Consider the following 22,419-nt stretch of genomic DNA (forward strand, 5'->3'; position numbering starts at 1 on the left):
TCACTTATACTGATGATGGGCCCAAAGGAATCTGGGACCAGAAAGCTCAAATGTCCATTCTTGATGTCACCTGAACATACCACCAAGGGAACTAACTGCCCATGCGCTTGTTTATGCAAGAACATGTACTGACATAACAGCTGGTAGTCAATTTCAATAAGCTTTAGATCAGATATGAACAATATACCATATAGGCATATCCCCAAAATAAGAAAACTACAATCAAAGCTTAGGGGTTTATTTCACCAGCATAGCATAAAAATATCGCTAACAAATATGGAGATATTAAGTTCTGTGGTACCAGAGGCTTTTTGTTGACTAGAATTGTAGCCTACTGTTCTCCATGAGCACATCCCACACAAAGACAAGAGGTGTGGGAGTTTTGCGGGGAGGGGGAGGAGAGGGATCTTTAGGGTAAAGGCCTTTAAAATCCTTGAAAAACAGGAAACTAAAAATGCTGCCACAGTGACTACCTGTGTAGCTGTATAATCCAGTTCGGCACAGTGACAATGGCTGTCCAATCAGTGTATCAGTCACCTATTGATAGATAACGCAGCCTACCGGCCACTGATCTTAGCAGCGTGAAGTAGCAAGCGTTCACATGGCTCAGCGTGTGTGAGCTGGCTGGGCAGCTGCAGAGGCAGGCCTGGAAAGCTTTGCCGGAGCAGCTCTGCTCTGGGTGTCTCTCAGCCTCCTCTGGGCCCCGCAAGTGAGGCTGGAGGTGTTCTCTTCATGGTGATGGCTGAAGTGCAGAGGGAAAGCCCAACCTCAGAAGCACATTTCAACCCTCTACTGTATCACATCTGGTAACCACTGGCCAAAGAAAGCCACATATCCCAGCCCAACGTGGAAGCACAGAAGTGCACTCCACCTACCACGAGGCCAAGGCAATTTACATTGCCACGCCCAACATCAAGGAAGCCAGGAAGTATTTTCAACCCACGGAAATGAGAGAGAGGAATGAATATTTCCAAATAATAATCCAATCTACCACTATCAGAAGCCTTCTAGATAACCAAAAATATGTTGAACCCTATTCTGGCAATTGAACTTGTAATACTATGATCAACTGCATTAGTCAGCTTTGGCTGCAAGAGCAGACACCTCCAAATCTCTGTAGCATATGGAGACAGGTTTAGCATACAGTAGCTTACAGCAGAAACAGCTATTTCTCGGCCATATTCCATACAGCAGTGTGGGGCAGCTAGGGCAGCTCTGCTCCAAGGTGTAGCTCTCTCCTGAGACCCATGCTGAAGGTATAGCATCAACGTGGGATATGCTGTTCTTAGGGCAGATGCTAAGAGCAAGAGAGCTGTCGGAAACTCATGATGCCTCTTAAAGCTCCTGCTCTGAATCAATATTCTGGCACTTCTGGTGTTTGGATCCAATCAAGTCAGGTGGCCAAGCCTGACACTGGGTGGGGATGGAACTGTCTGCAGAGACATACTGCTACCAGTCACCTGGCAATGGGCGGGGGTGGGATGTATAATCCTCTTACGGAGAGGAAGTGAATAGTTGACAACATCATACAATCAATCACAGATAACACCACTTCACATTCGCTAAGAAAGAATCCCAGCCCTCCACTACTTAGCAATAGACCAAGGCTACTACTACCAAAATTGTAGGCACTCTCATATGCTTGTCTATTCCTTTTCTATTTTAACAAACACACACATGCAGCACCTGGGACAGTGGCCATAACCTCTGATGGGCACTGTCATTCAATACATCATTCACCCATACACCCAGTACTATTACATGTCCGTCACATGAGAGAGGAAAGTAGAGCTGAGTGGTTAGTGATCAGGTGTAAGGCAAGAAACAGCACACTACAGGTGACAGGTAGGAAGTAATGTCCAACCGATACCAAAGAAAAATTTCACATTGACTGGAACATGCAAAAACTTTGCGCTATGAGCAAAATAGAGGGTGTGGCCAGGGTAGAAAACAGTTCTCTTCCCCGACATGCTCCCTTGGGTCACTGGGTGATGGTGGATGTTCCCAAAGACATCATGAGATACCGTTATGTCGCAGATGTGCCTGTGCTGTAATTACTGTAGACTCACCACCAATAGTTTGCTTTTTATTTTTTCAAGTAGGCCTTAGAAATTATAGTATGCAAATGCTAAAAGGCTAAGAACCACCAGACTAGATGCCTCAGGTAATCCTCCTTCTGCGTTGGGTGACCACCTACTGTTTACAATTCCACCCACCCTCTGATTCTCTTTAATTTCCATGAACCTCCTAGAAGCTTGCCTATTTTACATTGGTATTTGGATTTTTGGATTCTATTTTTGATTATAATATAAGATATACTCTTGGTATATTACAGCCTGCAGTTCTGATCACCTGTTTTTCTACCTGTTAGCTGTCTCTTCCACAGAGCCAGAGGCCAGCCAGGAACTTTGGAATATGGAAGCAGAGAGACCAGTGAGACGGAGACAGAGTTTGCCCACCCATGAAAGGGGTAACATCCATGTGAACTATAACTGAGGCAATTTACAGGACACACAGCCCTCAGAACAATCCATCTGGTTGAATAATGGAATCAAAACCATCGAACTTTTCTCTTCCCATATCTCCCCTCCACATACTACAGCCCTGAGGATTGGTGCGACTCTAGATTGTGGTGAACTTATGTTATCTTCTATAAAATAGGGCATCCTTGGGTAGTTAGGTTCTTAGGATCCCCTAAATATACTAGGACCCCTGGTGTCAGCGATGGAACAGGCTGGGCTTGGTAGGTGGCCAAGGTTCTTTTGGAGAGAGAGTTCAGAGTGGCCAGAATTCCTAGGGCCGCTTTGAATCCAGCTAGATTCCTTGGATCTTAACGCTGACATGAACAATATTTATTTGAGTCACCAAAATATGAGTAATTGATATAGGCCATGCTTATCATTCCACAAAAGCTATATTAGGATCCTGCTCTGATTTTGGTGTTGGGGTTTACGTGCAACGCCTGCCCTGCTGGCCAGCACTTCAGGGTATCGCAAAGAGGTGTTTTGCGCATCACTATGCTTTGTGGGAACGTAAGGCCCTTTGAGATGGAAAATTATGGTATGGCCTCTGATATGATTAAATTCAGCTCTTGGCAAGGTGTTCTAAACTGAACTGTTAAATCCTTCTCATCTCGAAGATAAAGCTTTGCTTTTCTGCTTATGTTGTACAACTATTATAAAAGGGTTTGAGATGGGTAGGTTCAGTTTGGAGACATTTATTTCAAAAACCAAAGCATCCTTGGAGAAATAGGTGATTCAAGTGGGAGACTGGAACTTACAAGATGAGTTTGTGAATTGGAAGTCGTGGTGTGCTAGGAAGTGTTCCAAAACTACCAAAAGGGTGGCAGGACTCAGGAACCAACACAAACATGCTTCATCTGCCCTAAGACGGGGCAATTTGCACGTCAATAAGGATATAAACCAAAATAGCTGTAAAGGACTGAAACATATACAATCTGTTTAAATCCAGGCATTTATAATGACACTTGAAAAACCACACAACTCACTGATAACTTTTGGAGGATGTGAGAAACCAATTCATTATTTTGAAAAGAAAGAAAGAATTACACATATGTCCTGCCTTTCCTATACGAACTATATCTCAGAGTAACTGAGAGTTGATGGGAGAAGTTGGTCTTCATAATAATATTCCAGTAATAAATGAAGATTCCATTAAGAGATAGAATCTACCTTTCCATTAAATGTAGTGGAAGAATTGTTGCCAAAAGTATCAAATTTGAACTTTATTAAACTCTAGATCTAATCACCAATTTACAGAGAATACAAAGATCAGAGGAACACGTTAGAGGCTCCTAAGGACGTAATCAACAAAATTTAGACTGTGGGAAACTCTATGGGCAAAACTCCCCAGGATTTTTCACCCCCAAAGTTTCCAGGAAAACAAAAAGTACAGGAACTTATAGACTAAAGAATCCTGAAGAGACAGCCCAACCCATCACAATATACAAACTTCAGGAGGATTCCAATGCAACAAATAAGCCATAAAACAGGATAAGATATTCAGGGAATTGGAAACCCTGATTTGATAGTTGATAGTAAGGAATTATTTGCTTTTTCTTAGAATAATTATATTGAGCTTATTTTTATATTTATATTATATATACCTCTGCCCCCCCCCCCCCCCCAGTTTGCTCTCACAGTAGCAATGAGTCCTCACAGCTGGATCAAAGATGTGGTTTCTTGTACTGAATTTTAAAAGCCAAATGAGTATTTCTTGCAATTCATCTAGCAGTGTTCTTAAGATAGTGCACACATAGTCCCAGAGATAAGTATTTATGTGTTTCTATTTTAGAGAAAAATATTACAAGATGAAATGCTATCATGGCTGGATAGGATGATTCTTTTCAGTGAGTGGCGAGAGTAGGCTGAGCATAGAAAAATAAGATTGGTCAGGAGTGGGTAATTGCTAGATCTAGATGATGTACATATAGAAATTCATTGCTCTAGTTTTTGAATTGGTCTGAAAATTTCCATGTTAAAATTTTGGGGACAAAAGTAAGAATAAAATGAAAACTCATTGGGGCAACAAAAACAAACAAAAAAACCAAAACTTAGCTTTGGTAACCCAATGGCAAGAGTGGCAGCTAGGATGCTAGAGTCAATTCTCCAGGGAAGTCTGGCTCCAGACCTGGCTTTTCAATGGAGACCATCTGTCTAACCTCTATAAACTAGAGTTAAAATGACTCGGAAGGCAATGGATCCCATAGCTCATGATCTTTTACAAGCACAGCCATGTAGAACATGGAACTAGTTTGCTGTCGACACGATCTCTGCAGTGCTCATGAATTATTAAATAGAAGCTGGGTCAGTGGGTCCACAGGAGCAGCCCTGAACCGGACACTCACAGGACGTGTAGCAGCAGCTGCTTCTGGAAATCAGACTCGTCTCTTAGCGACACTCACCGTGACACACAACTTGCCTGATGAATGCGGCGTTCTATTTCACAAGCCATCAGCACACAGCTATTTTTTTCTATGTTCTTAAAAACCTTGACTTAGATCTTACATATGCTTACCTCTGGGACGATGTGTGCAGCATCTTCAGGATACTGCTAGGCGAACAGAGAAAAAACATGCACTTGACTATTAAAATTGAACAGAAATGGTCATACCTTTGATCCAGCTGTGAGGACTGACAGCCAATGAACTGAGAGCAAGCTGGGACAGCAGAGACACGTTTTTTTCCCCCGGAAAGGGGATGCAGAGCTCAAATGTGCTCACTCAAAGGATGGCAAGGATCAATTAATGATAGTCCCTTAAGTAGATCATGTTTTATCTTTACCACACATTTTATGATCTGTAGACCTCAAGGTACATCATTAACCTATTTGCATTAGTGGTAACTGGTTAGTAGAAACCTTTGGAAACAGAGGCCACTGCCTGCCACCATAATGTCAGAAGGAAGAAGGTAGAAATCTAAATATATCTGACCTAGTTCTAGGGGCTAGGGAGGGGCCATACAACCAACAAAACCCAGTTCTTATCAGAATGTTCTTATATGAACGTTTTTATCGAAATAAACTGACTGCTATGAAGAAGACAATGCTAGCAACTTAATATTCTTCAAGATTTAAATCAAGATTCATTTCTTCCAAAAATTCTTCTCTAATATTTCTTGTATAATAATCCTTCTGTCACTCGGCATTCACTTAGTTTTTGCAGCTAAAGTGTTGTCATATATTTCTTTATTATGCTATTCTCTAATTATTTAGGGGTTGCCTCAAATATATGTGTTATTTCCTCTACTGCATATCAAATCTTCCAGAGGGCAAAAAATAAGCTTGTAATCCCCCACCCCCTTTCTTAGTGCACTGATACAGAGGCATCCCAAACACCTGCTGGATGAAAGAGGAAGGAAGGAAGAAAGACCAGCATATTCTAACGGATAAAATATTGCATTCCTGTTCAAGCTCTGGTTTGAATAAGTAGTATTTCCAAGACCAAATTTAAGAACATTTCTTTACACTAAATTCAATGTCAGAAAATTTATAGTTTGCACAATCAAGATGAATTGTTAAATATAGGGCCTATAGTAAGTAAAGTATAATAATTCAAGTAACTTGGTGCAACTACTACAATATGAACTGAAATGATCAATTAACCTTAACTATAATGTTATTATAACTTTATAATTATTTCTTCTTTAGTATATCTTATGACCTTTCCAAAGATTTTTTTAGTTTAGTCAAACTGAAAATTATTTAGTCAACATGTGGCAAGATACACATAATTTTAAGAAGCAAAATTAAGTACATATGTGACAAAGAAATTAATTCATCTACTTTAACAATCTTTGGTACCAGTAATAAATAAAATTACCTCCGAGTAATTTGGTGAGAGATATTTCCCATTGCATTTAGCAATGCTTCTCAGAATTTTTAATGCTTTGTCTCCTTTCTTCCGAGTAATCAGCCAGCGGGGAGATTCAGGAACCACCCTGGCAAAGAAGGAGACTTTTTTGAGTTTTGCCTAGGAAGTTCAAAACCTAAAAGTTTATGACGAGTTTTTCTATCAAAATGGATCTTGCAATTTGATACAAGTTGAGGAGACTAGGAGAGTTTATAATAGGCCCTGTGAAATGTAGACTATCCTTGCAAGGTTATAATGGATGGAAAAAATGCTAACTTGATAATTGGATCGTTGTTCATCAAAATAATCAATATGACAGTGCTCTTGCAAAACCAGAATCTCCCACACTATAGTATCTCTGATGATATATGAACAGAATTGGGATTTAATGAGTATTAGGAAAAGATTAAGAACCTGATTTATGTAAATCAACTTGCTCATATATTAAAATTAAATTAGAAGAATCATTAAAATATGTTCATTCTCAAAAAAATAAAATGCATATACCTACAGCTTTTTGATAACTTAGTTTTTTGATGCTCTTAACATTTTTTTATTTCCCAGAGAATTCCTGAGTAATATTAATTTGCTTAATAGATTACAGAGAGAAGCAAATAAATTTCATTACATTTAATTTGAATGTTGCAATACTGGGAAACATAGTTTGTTGCTTTATTGTTTTCATAAAGATATTGCAAAACAATAATACATAATGTAATACTCTATTTAGAATTTTGTATTTTGGTATTTTGTTATTTTTAATGACAACTATTAATTGAATACTCAATAAATAGTCCCTATAAATCCTAAAATTCTCTAAAAATTCTCAAAGCACATAGCCATTTTGGAGATGTTAGAAAATCTCCTCTATTGATTTCATTTGCACATTGGTTTGGACTCTACATTTCTGTGGAATAAGAATAAATATGATAATAACCAAAGCCACATTACCAGTAATAAAGGAGGAAGAGAAAGTTGGGCAGCGTTATGGCTAGCTGGATCCCTTGCCAATTGGGGATAAAGTAGGCAATTCCAGGGAGAATTATGATTCCAAGGGTGAAGAACATTTGAATCACTATTCCCACAATCCTCCTTTGTTTTGAACCTACTATTTCTGTCACTGAAGGAAAACAAACACAAGAGGTTAGGGAAGCTCAAGATCGGCTCCAAAAGAAACAAACACATTCAGAGACATTGCACCTGTTATACCCATCAGCACTGCTAGACCACCCTGGAACTCCACACCGGCTGAGATGAGGGAGGTGTGCCTTCCTCATACCTTACACTCTTCTCTCACTCTCTTCTCTGCCAGTTACCAAAAGCATTTTCCACCTTCCTCTTATACACCCCAAACCAGCACTCTTCTGGGTTCACCAGGGGAACACAAAGAATGCATGTGTTGGTTTTAGGACAGATTCATTGATGATTACCTTGAAAGATAATTATAATAATCAAAACATAAATATAGTAAGCTGGCTCAATTTTCTCATTGTATCTCTAAAGATTTGCACATTACAGTCTCTTTAGGAGATTCATTGTGAACATTAGACTGTACAAATGCTTTTCATTATCAGAAGACAGCTTCATTTTTTCATTTATGTTATATTTCTTTAAAAATTTTAATGCTGCAATCCTTTTCTTCTCTTTCCACCTTCCTACTAATTGGTTTCTTCTTTTCTGATCATCCTGGGATTGTTGTCCTAAGATCACAACTTTGAAAATTCACTTAGACTAGGGTCTTCTTAAAAATGCCTCACATTCCAGAGTTATCCCCTCTGCTCCAGCAAGTGACAACCAATCCCTCCTGACACTTCCCCCACCCACAGAAAGATCTTCAAGATGTCTCCAAAGTGGGTACTGCTTGGAAATGGCAAAGTAATATCAGAAGACAGGGGGAACCCAAAGATCTGGAGCAATAATCTAAGATGGGAATTTGCATTTCCCTGGTCATGAATCCACCTTGACTCTTAAAGTAGGTGGCTGGTCCCGGACTAGAAATAGAGCCAAAGGGAGCAGCCAGGACTTTCCCATGTAATCTGAGAAAAAGTAAAGGGAAGTTTTTCTTTCTCTCCTATCCAGAAGGTCAAACTTTGTAGTTATGGAAGATAGCAAAAGGTCACAAGTGAACTTCTCATTTTTAAGACATATTTCCCATATGGTAAAAAGTTCTCCACTTGTACAGAAAGAGGAGAATTAGATAATATTTGAAAACACAGGAAAGTATTCTCAAACTGTATCACAGAATATAATACACAGAAAATGCTTTAAAATATTGTCTCAAGGAGCTACTGAAATTTTTATAAAAATCAATTTCTAATAAAGCAAAGCTCTAAGCCATATGATAACAATACAGGAGTACTCGAAAGTGGGTGACTCCAGTATTTTATGATATTCCATATTTGTTTCCCAAAGTAAGGAGGCATTTCAGTTTCTAAGGCAGTCAGAATCCTGGCTCTGAGCCCTCATAACTACAGAAATAATTACTGGAGCTGCGATGAAATCTCCTTTGTTAAAGGAACATGAGGAAGGCCAATAGTTGGCGCTTCTCAGCCATCTAGCCCTAGTTTCCAAATAGAGAAGGCGTGACAATGTCTTACCAATCACGTAGCAAGTCATCCATGTCCCCTTTCCAAACACACCTTGCAGGAATCGGAAGATCACAAACACAGAGAAGTTTGGTGCAAAGGCCACCACGACACCAGTGATGCCAACGCCAAGACAGGATATTAAGTAAATGACTATTCTGCCATACCTATTTGAGAGAGAGGAAAAGAGTTCACCTTAAACATTTTCTTCAACACAATGGGGAAAAAACAAACTGTCATTTTAAGAGTTGCTAAAAAAGTTTTAAGTGCAGAAAATGCGTTCTCTATATTTTCATTATTATAAAGTAAAGGATGGTTGAAAACTTTGTCTTGTTTTATGGCAAAAACAGGCACAAACATGTGCCTCTAAAACGACATTACAAAATTTAAAGCATGGAACGTGTCCTTTGTGATTGCAGTGTACCAAAATATGGTGGCTCAGAGGTGATACTTTCTAGCATTTTTGTGGGTTGCGTCACAAGGAGAGAGTGGTAGAAAGAACTAGCACTGGTGTATGACAGCCAGAAGGCCTGGCCTGGGATCTTCTCTGCTCAACCACCTATCAGCCACACGACCTTGGGCCAATCCCTAAGCTCTCCAAAACTCAGATTTTGTTCTCTTGTTTTTGTTTTCCACCACCTTTTCTAGAATGGGGTTGTAGAGAGGATCAAATAAGATGCTAATGTGAAAGCTCTTTATAAACTACAAAGTTCACAGCCAATGTGAGTTGTTCTTAATTTTTCTATTTTATTTTCATCATTTACACAATAATTACTAAATAGCTTAGAAAAAAGGAACAGGGTATTGTTCACAATACTCCAAGAGTCTGAGATTAATTGGTTCAGCATAGTTGTGTCAAATTATTAGCTGGTGAAGGTTTGACATCAAAGACTATTAAGATATTTGATTCTATGACATTTTCCACAGAAATTTCCACAATATTTGTACATATAGCATCCTGCTTGAGTCAGCAAAGTAGGGGTGGAAGTAGGCTTAGTTTAGTTAGATTTTTTTTTTTTTTTTTTTGAGACAGAGTCTTACTTTGTTGCCCAGGCTAGAGTGAGTGCCATGGTGTCAGCCTAGCTCACAGCAACCTCAGACTCCTGGGCTCAAGCAATCTTCCTGCCTCAGCCTCCCAAGTAGCTGGGACTACAGGCATGCACCACCATGCCCGGCTAATTTTTTTATATATATATATTAGTTGGCCAATTAATTTATTTCTATTTATAGTAGAGACGGGGTCTTGCTCTTGCTCAGGCTGGTTTCGAACTCCTGACCTTGAACAATCCGCCCGCCTCGGCCTCCCAGAGTGCTAGGATTATAGGCGTGAGCCACCGCGCCCGGCCAGATTTTTTAAAGTGACTCTATTTTAGGTGCTCAGGAAAATTGAGGAGAAAGTCCAAAGAGTTCTCATATGTCCTCTCCCCCAAAACATGCACAGCCACCCCACTGTCAACATGCACCACAGGAGTGGTACATTTGTTACAACTGCGAGTCTACGTTGACACATCATAATTGCCCAAATCCGTAGTGTACATTAGGCTCACCCTTGATGTTGTACACTCTATGGGTTTGTACACATGTATAATGATGACATGTATGCACTATGGTATTATCAAACACAAGAGTTTCATTGCCCTGAAAAATCCTCTGTGCTCCACCTGTTCAAACCCTCCTTCCCCACAACCACTGGCAACCACTGATATTTCTACTGTCTCCATAGTTTTTCTCTTTCCAGAATTACATAGTTGGAATCATATGGTTTGTAGCCTTTTCAGATTGGTTTCTTTCATTTAGTAATATGCATTTATGTTTCCTCCATGTCTTTTCACAGTTTGATAGCTCATTTCTTTTTAGTGTAGAATAATATTCCATTGTCTGAATGTGTCACAGTTTGTTTATCCATACTGAAGGACATCTTGGTTGCTTTGATGTTTTGGCAATTACAAAAAAAGCTGTCATATGTATACACAGGTTTTTGTGTGAATGTAAGTTTTCAAGTCCCCTGGGTAAATACCAAAGACTGTAATTGCTGGATCATATAGTAAGAGTATGTTTAGTTTTGTAGGAAACTGTCAACCCATCTTCCAAAGTCACTGTACCATTTTGCATTCCCAACAGCAATGAATGAGAGTTCCTGTCATTCCACATCATGGCCGGCATTTGGTGTTAGTAGCGTTCTGGATTTTGGCCATTCTAATAACTATATAGTGGTATCCCATTGGTGTTTTAATTGGCATTTCTCCGATAATATATGATGTGGGCATCTTTTCCTATGCTTATTTATCATCTGCATATTTTCTTTGGTGAGGTTGTCTGTTAAGGTCTTTGGCCCATTTTTAGTTGGATTATTTGCTTTCTTATTGTTGAGTTTTAAAAGTTCTTTGCATATTTTGAATAATGGCCTTTATCAGATGTGCCCTTTGCAAACATTTTCTCCCAGTCTGTGGCTTGTCTTTTTATTCTTTTGACAATGTCTTTTGCAGAGCAAAAAATTTAAATGTTAATGAAGTTCATCTTATCCGTTCTTTCTTTCATGGATCGTGCCTTTTGTACTGTCTTAAAAGTCATCACCAAACCCAAGGTCATCTAAATTTTCTCCTATTCTATCTTCTATGAGTTTTACAATTTTGTGTTTTACATTTATATCTGTGATTCACTTTGGGTTAATTTTTTAAAAGGGTATAAAGTCTGTGTCTAGATTAATCTTTTTGCATGTGGATGTCCAGTTGTTTCAGTACCATTTTGTTGCCAAAGTACCATTTTTCTCCATTGTATTGCCTTTGCTGTTCTATCAAAGATCAGTTGACTATATTTAAGTGGGTCCATTTCTGGGCTCTCTATTCTGTTCCACTGATGTATTTGTGTAAAGAATATATCCATTCTTTCACTAATCCCACACTGTCTTGATTACTGTAGCTCTATAGTAAGTCTTGATGTCTTGTAGTGTCAGTCCTCTGATGTTGTTCTTCTCCTTCAATATTGTGTTCTGTGTGTTTTGCCTCTCCATATAACTTTAGAATCAGTTTGTCAACAATCTAAAAATAATTTGCTGGAATTTTGACTGGGATTGCACTGAATATATAGATCAAGTTGGGAAGAACTGACATCTTGACAATATTGAATCTTCTTATCTATGAACATGAAATATCTCTCCATTTATTTTGTTCTTCTTTGATTTCTTTCATCAGAATTTTGCTCATACAGAGCTTGTACATACTTTGTTATAATTATACCTAAGTATTTCATTTTTAGGGGTGCTAATGTAAATAGCATTGTGTGTTTAAAAGCAAATTCCACTTGTTCATTGCTGGTATAAGGGAAAGTGATTGACTTTTGTATATTAACTTTGTGTCCTGCAACCTTACTATAATAACTTATTAGTTTCAGGTGGTTTTTTTGTTTGTTTGTTTTTTGTTTGTTTTGTCAATTCTTTTGGATTTTTTTTAACATAAATAATCATGTCATCTGTGAACAGTTTTATTTCTTCCTTCCTAACCAATATACCTTCTATTTCCTTTTCTTATCTTATTGTATTAGCTAAGGCTTCCAATACACATTGAAAAGTGGTAAGAAGGGAAATATTTGTCTTATTCTTGATCTTAGTGGGAAAGCTCTAGTTTCTCACCATTAAGTATTATGTTAGCTATAGGTTTTTGTAGACATTCTTTAGCAAGTTGAGGAAGTTCCCCTCTATTTCTAGTTTAGTGAAAGTTTTTATCACATATACGTGTTGGATTTTGTCAAATGCTTTTTCTGTATCTATTTTTTGTTGATTTATTTATTTATTTTGAGACAGAGTCTCACTCTGTTGCCCTGGCTAGAGTGCCGTGGCATCAGCCTAGCTCACAGCAACCTCAAACTCCTGGGCTCAAGCCATCCTCCTGCCTTAGCTTCCCAAATAGCTGGAACCACAGGCATGCGCTACCATGCCTGGCTAATTTATACATACATATATATATATATATATACATATATATATGTATTTTTTTTAGTTGTCCAGCTAATTTCTTCCTATTTTTAGCTTTTTTTATTTCTTTATTTCTGTATCTATTAATACGATCATGTCATTCTTATTCTTTAATCCAGGTGTCCTCAAACTACGGCCCATGGGCCACATGCGGATGTTTATGCCCGTTTGTTTTTTTACTTCAAAATAAGATATGTGCAGTGTGCACAGGAATTTGTTCATAGTTTTTTTTAAACTATAGTCCAGCCTTCCAATGGTCTGAGGGACAGTGAACTGGCCCCCTGTTTAAAAAGTTTGAGGATTCCTGCTTTAGTCTGTTGACATTATCAAGTATGTTAATTGATTCTGAATGTTGAACCAACCTAGCATACTTGGAATTAATCCTACTTAGTTGTGGTGTATAATTCTTTTTATATATTGTTGAATTCTATTTGCTAATATTTTATTGAGAATTTTTGCATCTATATTCATGGGAGATATTGGTTGTAGTTTTCTTTTCTTGTAATATCTTTGCCTGGTTTTCGTATAACATAATACTAAATTCACAAAACAAGTTAGGATGTATTCCCTCTACTTCTATCTTCTGAAAGAGATTATAGAGATATAGAGAATTTGTATAAATTTTTCCTTAAATGTTTGGTAGAATTCATCAGTGAAACCATCTGGGCCTAGTGCTTTCTGTTTTGGAAGCTTAATTACTGATTCAATTTATTTAATAGATATAGCCCTATTTAGATTGTCTATTTCTTCTTGTGTGAGTTTTAGTAGATTGTGTCTTTCAAGGAATTGTTCCATTTCATATAGGCTATCAAATTTTGGGGCATAGAATTATTTATAATACTCCGTATCATCCTTTTAATGTCCATGGGATCTGTAGCGATGTCACCTCTTTTATTTCTAATATCAGTAATTTGTGTCCTCACTTTCTCTTTTCTTAGTTAGCCTAGCTAGAGGCTTATCAATTTTATTGATCTTTTCAAAGTACCAGATTGATTTCTTATTTTTCAATTTCATTGATTTCTGTTCTAATCGTATTTTACCTTCGGCTAACTTTGGATTTAATTTTCTATTCTCTTTTAGTTTCCTAATGTGAAAGCTTGGATTATTGATTTTATATATTTCTTCTTTTCTAATATATGCATTCAAGGCTATAAGTTTCCCTTTAAGCATTGCTTTTGTTGCATTCCACAAATTTTGGTAATTTGTGTTTTCATTTTCAATTAGTCCAAAATACCTTGTTTGGAAATATTTTGAGATTTCTCTTGAGAGTTCTTCTTTTATCTATGTGTTATTAAAGGTGTGATTGTTTAATCTCCAAGTACTTGGAAATTTTCCAGCTACCCTTCTGTTATTGATTTCTAGTTTAATTCTACTGTGGTCCTGAGACTAGACATTGTATGATTTCTATTTCTTTAAATTTGTTACGTGTGTTTTATGACCCAGAATGTGATTTATCTTGGTGAATGGTACATGTGAACTTGAGAAAAATGTGTACTCTGCTGTTGTTAGATGAAGTAGACTATATATGTTAATTATTAGATGTTGATTGATGGTATTGTTGCGTTCAACTATGTCTTTACTGATTTTCTGCCTGCTGGATCATCCATTTCTGACAGAGGGGTGCTGAAGTCTCCAACTACAATAGTGGATTCATCTATTTCTTCTTGCAGTTCTATCAGTTTTTGCCTCATGTATTTCGATGCTCTGTTGTTGGGCAAATACATATTAAGTACTATTATGTCTGCTTGGGTAATTGACCCCTTTATCATTATGTAATGGCCCTCTTTATCCCTGATAACTTTCCTTTCTCTGAAGTCTGCTCTGTATGATATCAATATAGCTACTTCTGCTTTGATTACTTTTAGCATGGTATATCTTTCTCTATCCATTTACCTTTCATCTATATGTTTCTTTATAGTTGAAGCGGGTTTCTTGTATAGACTATATAGTTGGGTCTTGTTTTTGATCCACTCTATCTCTGACTTTAAATGGTGCATTTAGACTATTTACATTCAAAGTGATTATTGATCTAGTTGGATTAATGTCTGCCATATTTGTTATTGTCTTCTATTTTTTGCCCTTATTTTTGTCTTCCACGCTTTTCCTCCCTTTTGTGGTTTAATTGAGCATTTTATGATTCCATTTTCTCTTCATTCTTAGCATGTCAGTTAAACTCTTTGATTAGTGCAAAAGTACTTGCAGTTTTAGCATTGTTGAAATTTGATATTGGGATACATTCTCAAATAAATGTGGTTATGTTACACATCATTTTAATGCACATTTTTCACTTTATGTCTTTTTGCTAATGACTTATTACTTGCTGTGTATTTTATATTTATTTTAGACTATGGAAATGATGTTAGACAAAAAGCAAACTCGAGTGATTTTCCTATTTGAGTTCAAAATGGATCATAAAGCAGAGGAGACAACTTGCAACATTAACAAAACATTTGGCCCAGAAACTGCTAATGAACATTCAGTGCAGTGGTGGTTCAAGAAGTTTTGCAAAAGAGACGAGAGCCTTGAGAAGAGAGGAGTGCAGTGGCAGGCCATTGGAAGTTGAGGAGTGCTGTGGCAGGCCATTGGAAGTTGAGGAGTGCTGTGGCAGGCCATTGGACGTTGACAATGACCAACTGAGAGTTATCATCAAAGCTGATCGTCTTACAACTACATGAGAAGCTGTCAAAGAACTCAAGGTCGACCATTCTACGGTTGTTTGGCATTTGAAGCAAATTGGAAAGGTGAACAAGTTTGATAAGTAGGTGCCTCATGAGCTGACCAAAAATCAAAACATCGTCATTTTGAAGTGTTGTCTTCTCTTATTGTACGCAACAATGAACCATTTCTCAATTGGATTGTGACGTGCAATGAAAAGTAGATTTTACACGATGACGGGCAATGACCAGCTCAGAAGCTGGACTGAAAATAAGTCCAAAGCACTTCCCAAAGCCAAACTTGCACCCAAAAAAGGTCATGGTCACTGTATGGTGGTCTTCTGCCTATCTGATCCACTACAGCTTTCTGAATCCTGGTGAAACCATTACATCTGAGAAGTATGCTCAGCAAATCGATGAGATGCACTGAAAACTGCAACGCCTGCAGCCCGCACTGATCAACAGAAAAGGCCCAATTCTTCTCCACGACAATGCCTGATCACACATCCCACAACCAATGCTTCAAAAGTTGAATGCATTGGGCTACAAAGTTTTGCCTCATCTGCCATATTCACCTGACCTCTTGCTGACTATCACTTCTTCAAGCATCTCAACAACTTTTTGCAGGGAAAAAGCTTCCACAACCAGCAGGATGCAGAGAATGCTTTCCAAGAGTTTGTCGAACCCTGAAGCATGGATTTTTACACTACAGAAATAAACAAACTTACTTCTCATTGGCAAAACCATGTTGATTGTAATGGCTCCAATTTTGGTGAATAAAGATGTGTTTCAGCCTAGTTATAATGATTTAAAATTCATGGTCCACAACCACAATTACTTTTGCACCAATCTAATAAAAACTTTTTTACTGGTTGCAACATACATTTACAATTAATCCAAGTCCACTGTCAAATAATACTATACCACTTCATGGGTAGTACAAATACCTTATAATAACAAAATAATCCTAATTCCTCCCTCCTGTCCCTTATATCATGGCTGTCATTCATGTTACTTATACAGTAAGCATATATATGCAAATATATAATATATATAAGTATACACAATCAAATACATTATTGCTATTTTTTGACAAGTTGCTGCTAGATCAATCAATAAAAAAATAATAATTTTTATTTTACTTTCATTTAGTCTCTCTAGTGCTTTTCCTTTCTTTATGTAGACCTGAATTTCTGACCTACATCATTTTCATTCTCTCCAAAGAACTTCTTTTAACATTTCTGGCAAGTCATGTCTACTGGCATCAAAATTCCCTCAATTTTTGTTTGTCTAAGAAAATCTTTATTTCTCCTTCACCTTTAAAAGATAATTTTGCAGAGTACAGAATTCTAGATTGGTAGAGATTTTTTTCCCCTCTGTTTTAAGTATTTCACTCCACTCTCTTCTTGTTTGCATGGTTTCTAAAGAGCAGTAGGGTGTTCACCGTTCCTCCCCAATTGGAAGGGTCTCCTCCTACCCCCAGCTTCTTCCAGAATTTTTTTCTTATATTTAATTTTCTGTAGTTTGAATATAATATGCTTAGGTGTATTTTTCTGATGTTTATCCTGCTTGGTTTTCTCTGAGTTTCCTGGATCTGCGGTTTGTTGTCTGACATTAATTTGAGAAAATTCTTCATCATTATTGTTTCAAATATTTCTTTTGTTTCTTTCTCTCTTTCTTCATTGGTAGTCCCATCACACATACATTATACCTTCTGTAGTTGTCCCATAGTTATTTGATATAGTTCTGGGTTTTTTTTCAGTATTTTTTCTGTTTTTCAGTTTTGGATATTTCTACTGAGATATCCTCAAGCTCAGAGATTCTTTCCTCAGCTATGCCCAGTCTATTACTAAACCCGTTAATAGCATACATTTCTGTTACAGCGTTCTTGACTTCTATCATTTTATTTATTTATTTATTTAGATTTTCAATCTCTATACTTACTTTGCCCATCTGTTTTTGCATGCTGTCTCCTTTATCCATTAAAGTCCTTGATATATTAACCACTGTAGTTTTAAATTCCTGAATTGATAATTCCAACATCTCTGTCATATCTGAATCTGGTTCTGATGCTTGCTCTGTCTCTTCAGAGCACGCCTTGTAATTTTTCCTTGATAGCCTGACATGATGAACTGGGCAAAAGGAAGTGCTGTAAACAGGCCTTCAGTAATGTGGTGGTGAGGTGTAGGGACGGGTATCATTCTGTGCTTGCATGAGCGGATCTCGGTATTTCGGTGAGACTACGTATGTCTCTGCGCTGTGAACTTCACAAGTGCCTCACTAGAGGCCCCTCCACCAGCTGGGATAGGATGGCTGGAGCCAGCTATTTCCCTTCTCCCACGGGGAAAGCTGGAAGGGGCTGGAATTGAGTAACCCTATTTCCCTTCTCCCACGGGGAAAGCTGGAAGGAGCTGGGGTTGGTATTCCCCTCGCCCTAGGTCAGTGAGGCTCTGAGAAAACCTCAGCGGGTCAAGATCTGGTTAAACAATTCCCCCAGAGGGCAGAGTTTTCTGGTATATTTCAAAATGATTCCCCTTCCCCTCCTGCTGTTAGGATGAGGGATTTTCCTTGATAGTCCCTTTGAAACCCTACTAGAGCTCCAAGGGGTAAAAACCACAAAGGCATGGTTGGGTCCCCTTTGACTGGGTCCCTCAGAAGTTTTTAATTCTCAAGCTCATGCCCACCGAGCCTCTAGCACTTCATCAGTTAGACTTGGTTTTGTCTACGCAGGCACTCCCAAGGGTGTTTCTGCTCATGTGCGTTGACTCTCTGTATTCACCTGCTTGTGTCTCTACTTAGGGGGTGGTGAAGAGGGTGGTGATAGCAGTTTGCCCTGTGATCTCTCTTCTCTTATGGATCTAAGAAGAGTTGCTGGTTTCTCCGTTTGCTCAGCTTTTTACTTGTTGTTAGACTGAGTAGCGACTTCTAAGCTCCTTATATGCCAAATTGGAAACTGGAAGTTCCCATTTAGATTTTAAAATTGACCCTCTGCCCTTCCTATATTGTCCCCTTATAGATATATGGCCTGTTAAATTCTTTCTTGTCCTTTCCTTCAAGGATACAAATCATAGAAATGCAGGAAGAGAAAAGGCCACAGGGCAGTCCTGCCAGGAGGCAGAATTATTCCCAGCTCATCATTCTCCCAAGCCTGGCACTTCCTTTCCAAATAGCAAGTCCTGTAAGAGCACAGATGCTCAATCCTCTCCCAGAACACAGGTAGGGAAAATACACCTCCTCTAGTAAAGTTAATTGAGTTTGAAGTATATTCATTGATTGTGAAACAGAAAAAAAAATACAAAAAACCCCCTAATTTTTAAATTTGTGAAGAGTAAAAACAAAACAAAATAAGCAAATATTTAAAATGCATAACTCCATCCCCAAATTGTAACCAGTTAGGAGAGAAAGCGATTTAAGAAAGGAAAGGTGAAGTTTGAAAGGGCTAGAAGTAGACACAGGAGAAAGAACATCGATAAAGGAGAAGAAAAGGGGGAAAGAACATCTGATACAAAAGGATCCAGGAGAAACTCAGGTGCAGAGGACCACTGTGGGGGAGGGCTAGAGAGACAGTGAAGGAGAAAGAGAAAGTGACAGAAAAAGAAACCTTATGCTCTATCCATTTTGCAGCACTGGTCTGATCAAACTCAGATCTCCAATCAGCTACAGCTGCGGTCCGCAGCCTCCGGGTGGTACCGGTCCATGGCATGTCAGGGACCCAGCCACGGAGCTCTGCTGCACTGCTGCACCCACTTCCCCCATCCGTGGAAAAACTGTCTTCCATGAAACCGGTACCTGGTACCAAAAAGGTTGGGGACTGCTGGGCTACAGGATGTGGGGGCCCTTTGTTACTGAATTAGCTAATTAATTTCTGTTTGCAGCTCCCTAAAAGGTACCCTTAGCAATCATCCACTGAATGGCACAACCACAAGAACTCACCAAGGGCTGGGCTGGAGTGACCAGATAATATTAGGCCAGATGTGGCCATGGGCCAAAGAGTCCCAATCTGTACCCCTTCTGAGGGGTAGAGAGAGGATTATTAGACTACTGCAAGTATTTTCCTAGCTAGAATTGGGATAAAGGAATAGAGTTAAACATTAACATGAATAATGTCAGGAACAAGAATATTTAAATAGAAAGCACGACTGTCTTGAATATACACACTTGCCATGTCTACCATTAGCCAGTTACAATTATGAATACAAAATATTATTTAATAGATAAAACCCTTTTAATGGTTTTGCAGAAAACATTGTTTCAAAGAGTTTTAAAATTTTAGAATAAAATACAAGGGTTTTTTTTTTAATTAAATGAAACAAATTTGCAACAGGCTGATCTTATGGCTAAATTTATCAAATCACAGTCAGCGAGTTGTTGCTGAAGCGCACTGAATCCACTCTGCAGTATCCAGTGCAACAATGTGTCAACCCAATCATGACGCCACCGCCTTGTGGGTCTGTTGTCATTCAGGTACTTGCAGACCCACTGGGAACAGCCTCACTCACACCTTTGTACAGTTCAAGGAGGAAGGAGATGAAGTTTGAGAAGGAAAGAATTAGTCAAGCCAAACAAGTGTGAATGTCATGAGTGGTGGAATCAAAAACTGTCTTTAAAGTTAGCAAAATTATTGTTCTAACAGTTAACTTCAACCATTTTCCTCCCTGTATTATAGTCACATAAAACAGCTGTCACGTCTGTACCTACCTGTCTGCTGCGTAGCCTAAGGTGAACGCCCCTGCCAGGAAGCCGAGGTTCAGGATGGCTTGGGTGACGTCCAATAGCCACGCGTTGCCACAGACAAGGTCAAACTGGGAAAGCAAAGAGAATACACGTGGAGACATGTGGAAATGTTTATCTTCAAAACATGTTATCTTTTGTGCAGAGCAATGCTCTTTAAACATTTTTGCTCCATACACTCCTAAAATAAATTTTGAAAATGTATCACATGCGTATGTTTACATTGATGCATCAATATTTTTTGTCAGTTTAAATAACTGCAAATGATATGATTTTCAGTATAAATACTGATTTTTTGAAAAAATGTTATTATTACATCATCCCTTTAAGTGTATTCAAGAGAGTAGCAATACCATAGCATTTGGACACCTACCATCGTCCAGTAAAAAGGAGTTCTTTAGCAGTCTACAACTAGATAGCAATCTTTTTATCTTTGAACTCTTATTTTCATTTCCACATACTTTTATCCTAATGTAATATAGTTTATGTAGAAAATATTTTATTGATTACTTCACCATACTTCTTTGCACACTAAGTTATACATATAAATTGACATTTAAGTTCTTAAACTTTCTTATGACAATAAGTCTCTAAATATTAGAATTCTGATTGTACTATAATTATAGTTACTTTTAGACCATAATTGATAAAAACATAAGATATCATGAATTTTGAAAAATAATAATTACACGTAAGTAAAATTTTGTTGGAAATGTACCTCTCCATTTTCAGAAGAATGTTAATGGAGGCTGGGTTTTCCCAGTTAGGTCATATAATCTGTGGATGAGTATTACTGATTACTAGAATGACTTAAGACTCAACATTAATTCTATTCCTGTTTTGCATTTTTATAAATTTGTAGGCCAAAAAGACTTCTCTGTATAAATAAATTAATGGGAACGAAGGGAGTTTTGTTACAGTAATGTTAGCCAACATCATGTAAGTTCTCTAACAATTGTGCTCCAAGGAAAAAAATGGAAACCACCAGATTTACAAAAGTTCTTTAATTAACTCATTAGTCATTTACTTTTTTTCTTAATTACTTTCTGAACACTAAAACAATATTTCAACTTGTCCTGTTGTTTGGTGCCCCACAGGCTTTAAAGCCTCAAGTTGACGAACGCATGAATCATTTTGCAAAGTGGGAAAAGAACAGTTTTGAATAGGGACCTGCATCCTTACCACTGGCATATGTGCAGGCAAATCTTTCTTGGTAACAAGGACATATGAGTTGAGGATCTGAAAATTGACTCTTTTTAGAAACTTCTAGAACCTCAACCTCTGTGATTGTCTCTGTAAACCCCCAAATGGTGTGCTTACCCCAGTTTGAAAACCACTGCATTGCACTGTGGCATGAAGAGAAAACTAATGTTGTTGGAAAACGAATTGCAAGTAGTCTCATAAATACATATTCATAAGCAAACTGACATATTTATTGATAAAATCCAACTTCCTGACTTTGTTCTGTAGCTAATGACTTGTCATCTAATACAGTCGGAAAGAAGGCAGAGGCAGGAGTAGCTGGCCCCTCATGGAGATGCTGAGAAGACTGACTGAGGTAAGAGTAAAGAGATTTACATATATGTGTAAAGTTATGATCACAGTAATTTAAAAGGATTTTTATCATCAATTTTGGTTTATTAAGGTACAAACATTTTAAATAAACTAATAGGTAATTATTATCTGAAATAACTTCCCATTGGAATTACACATGCAAAGAATGTAAGTACATGAAATAAAGAATAAAAGTACATAAAATCTGAGAAAGCAAACAGACTATTTAACTACCAGAGAAAATGCCATATTTTGCTTTAGAAAAGTATCAACTAGTATCAAATATAAAAACCCAGAGAGTAGGATTTGCTTCACCCAGCCATATTTCAAATAGTGGGGTTAGCCAGCACAGGGACACACAAGGCACCCTTTGTATAAATGACATAGCAAGGCCTACCAAGAGCTAGACTTTTCATGAATGTGTTCAGTTGCTTTTGAATTGTGTGAATTAAAATGCCCCCCCCAAATATTCTTTAAACCTGTAAGATATTCTTTAATATAAAATTGATTATCTTCTTGACTCTATCATAAAAGAAATAGTCAAAAGAGTCTTTC

The 22,419-nt window shown here is 37.8% G+C and overlaps 1 protein-coding gene across 1 annotated transcript in view; it reads right to left on the reverse strand.

Moving 5' to 3' along the window:
• SLC22A3 (solute carrier family 22 member 3) overlaps positions 1 to 22,419 on the reverse strand; it is a 98,725-nt gene that overhangs the window by 32,825 nt on the left and 43,481 nt on the right. The window contains exons 2-5 of the mRNA XM_012759639.3: positions 20,278 to 20,381; positions 8,968 to 9,122; positions 7,322 to 7,490; positions 6,341 to 6,458 (exon numbers count right to left, since the gene is read on the reverse strand). Coding sequence (XP_012615093.1) covers positions 6,341 to 6,458; positions 7,322 to 7,490; positions 8,968 to 9,122; positions 20,278 to 20,381 — 546 coding nt within the window. The remainder of the gene's footprint in view (positions 1 to 6,340; positions 6,459 to 7,321; positions 7,491 to 8,967; positions 9,123 to 20,277; positions 20,382 to 22,419) is intronic.

Source organism: Microcebus murinus, chromosome 5 (genome assembly GCF_040939455.1).
Source record: "Microcebus murinus isolate Inina chromosome 5, M.murinus_Inina_mat1.0, whole genome shotgun sequence".
Lineage (NCBI taxonomy): Eukaryota > Metazoa > Chordata > Mammalia > Primates > Cheirogaleidae > Microcebus > Microcebus murinus.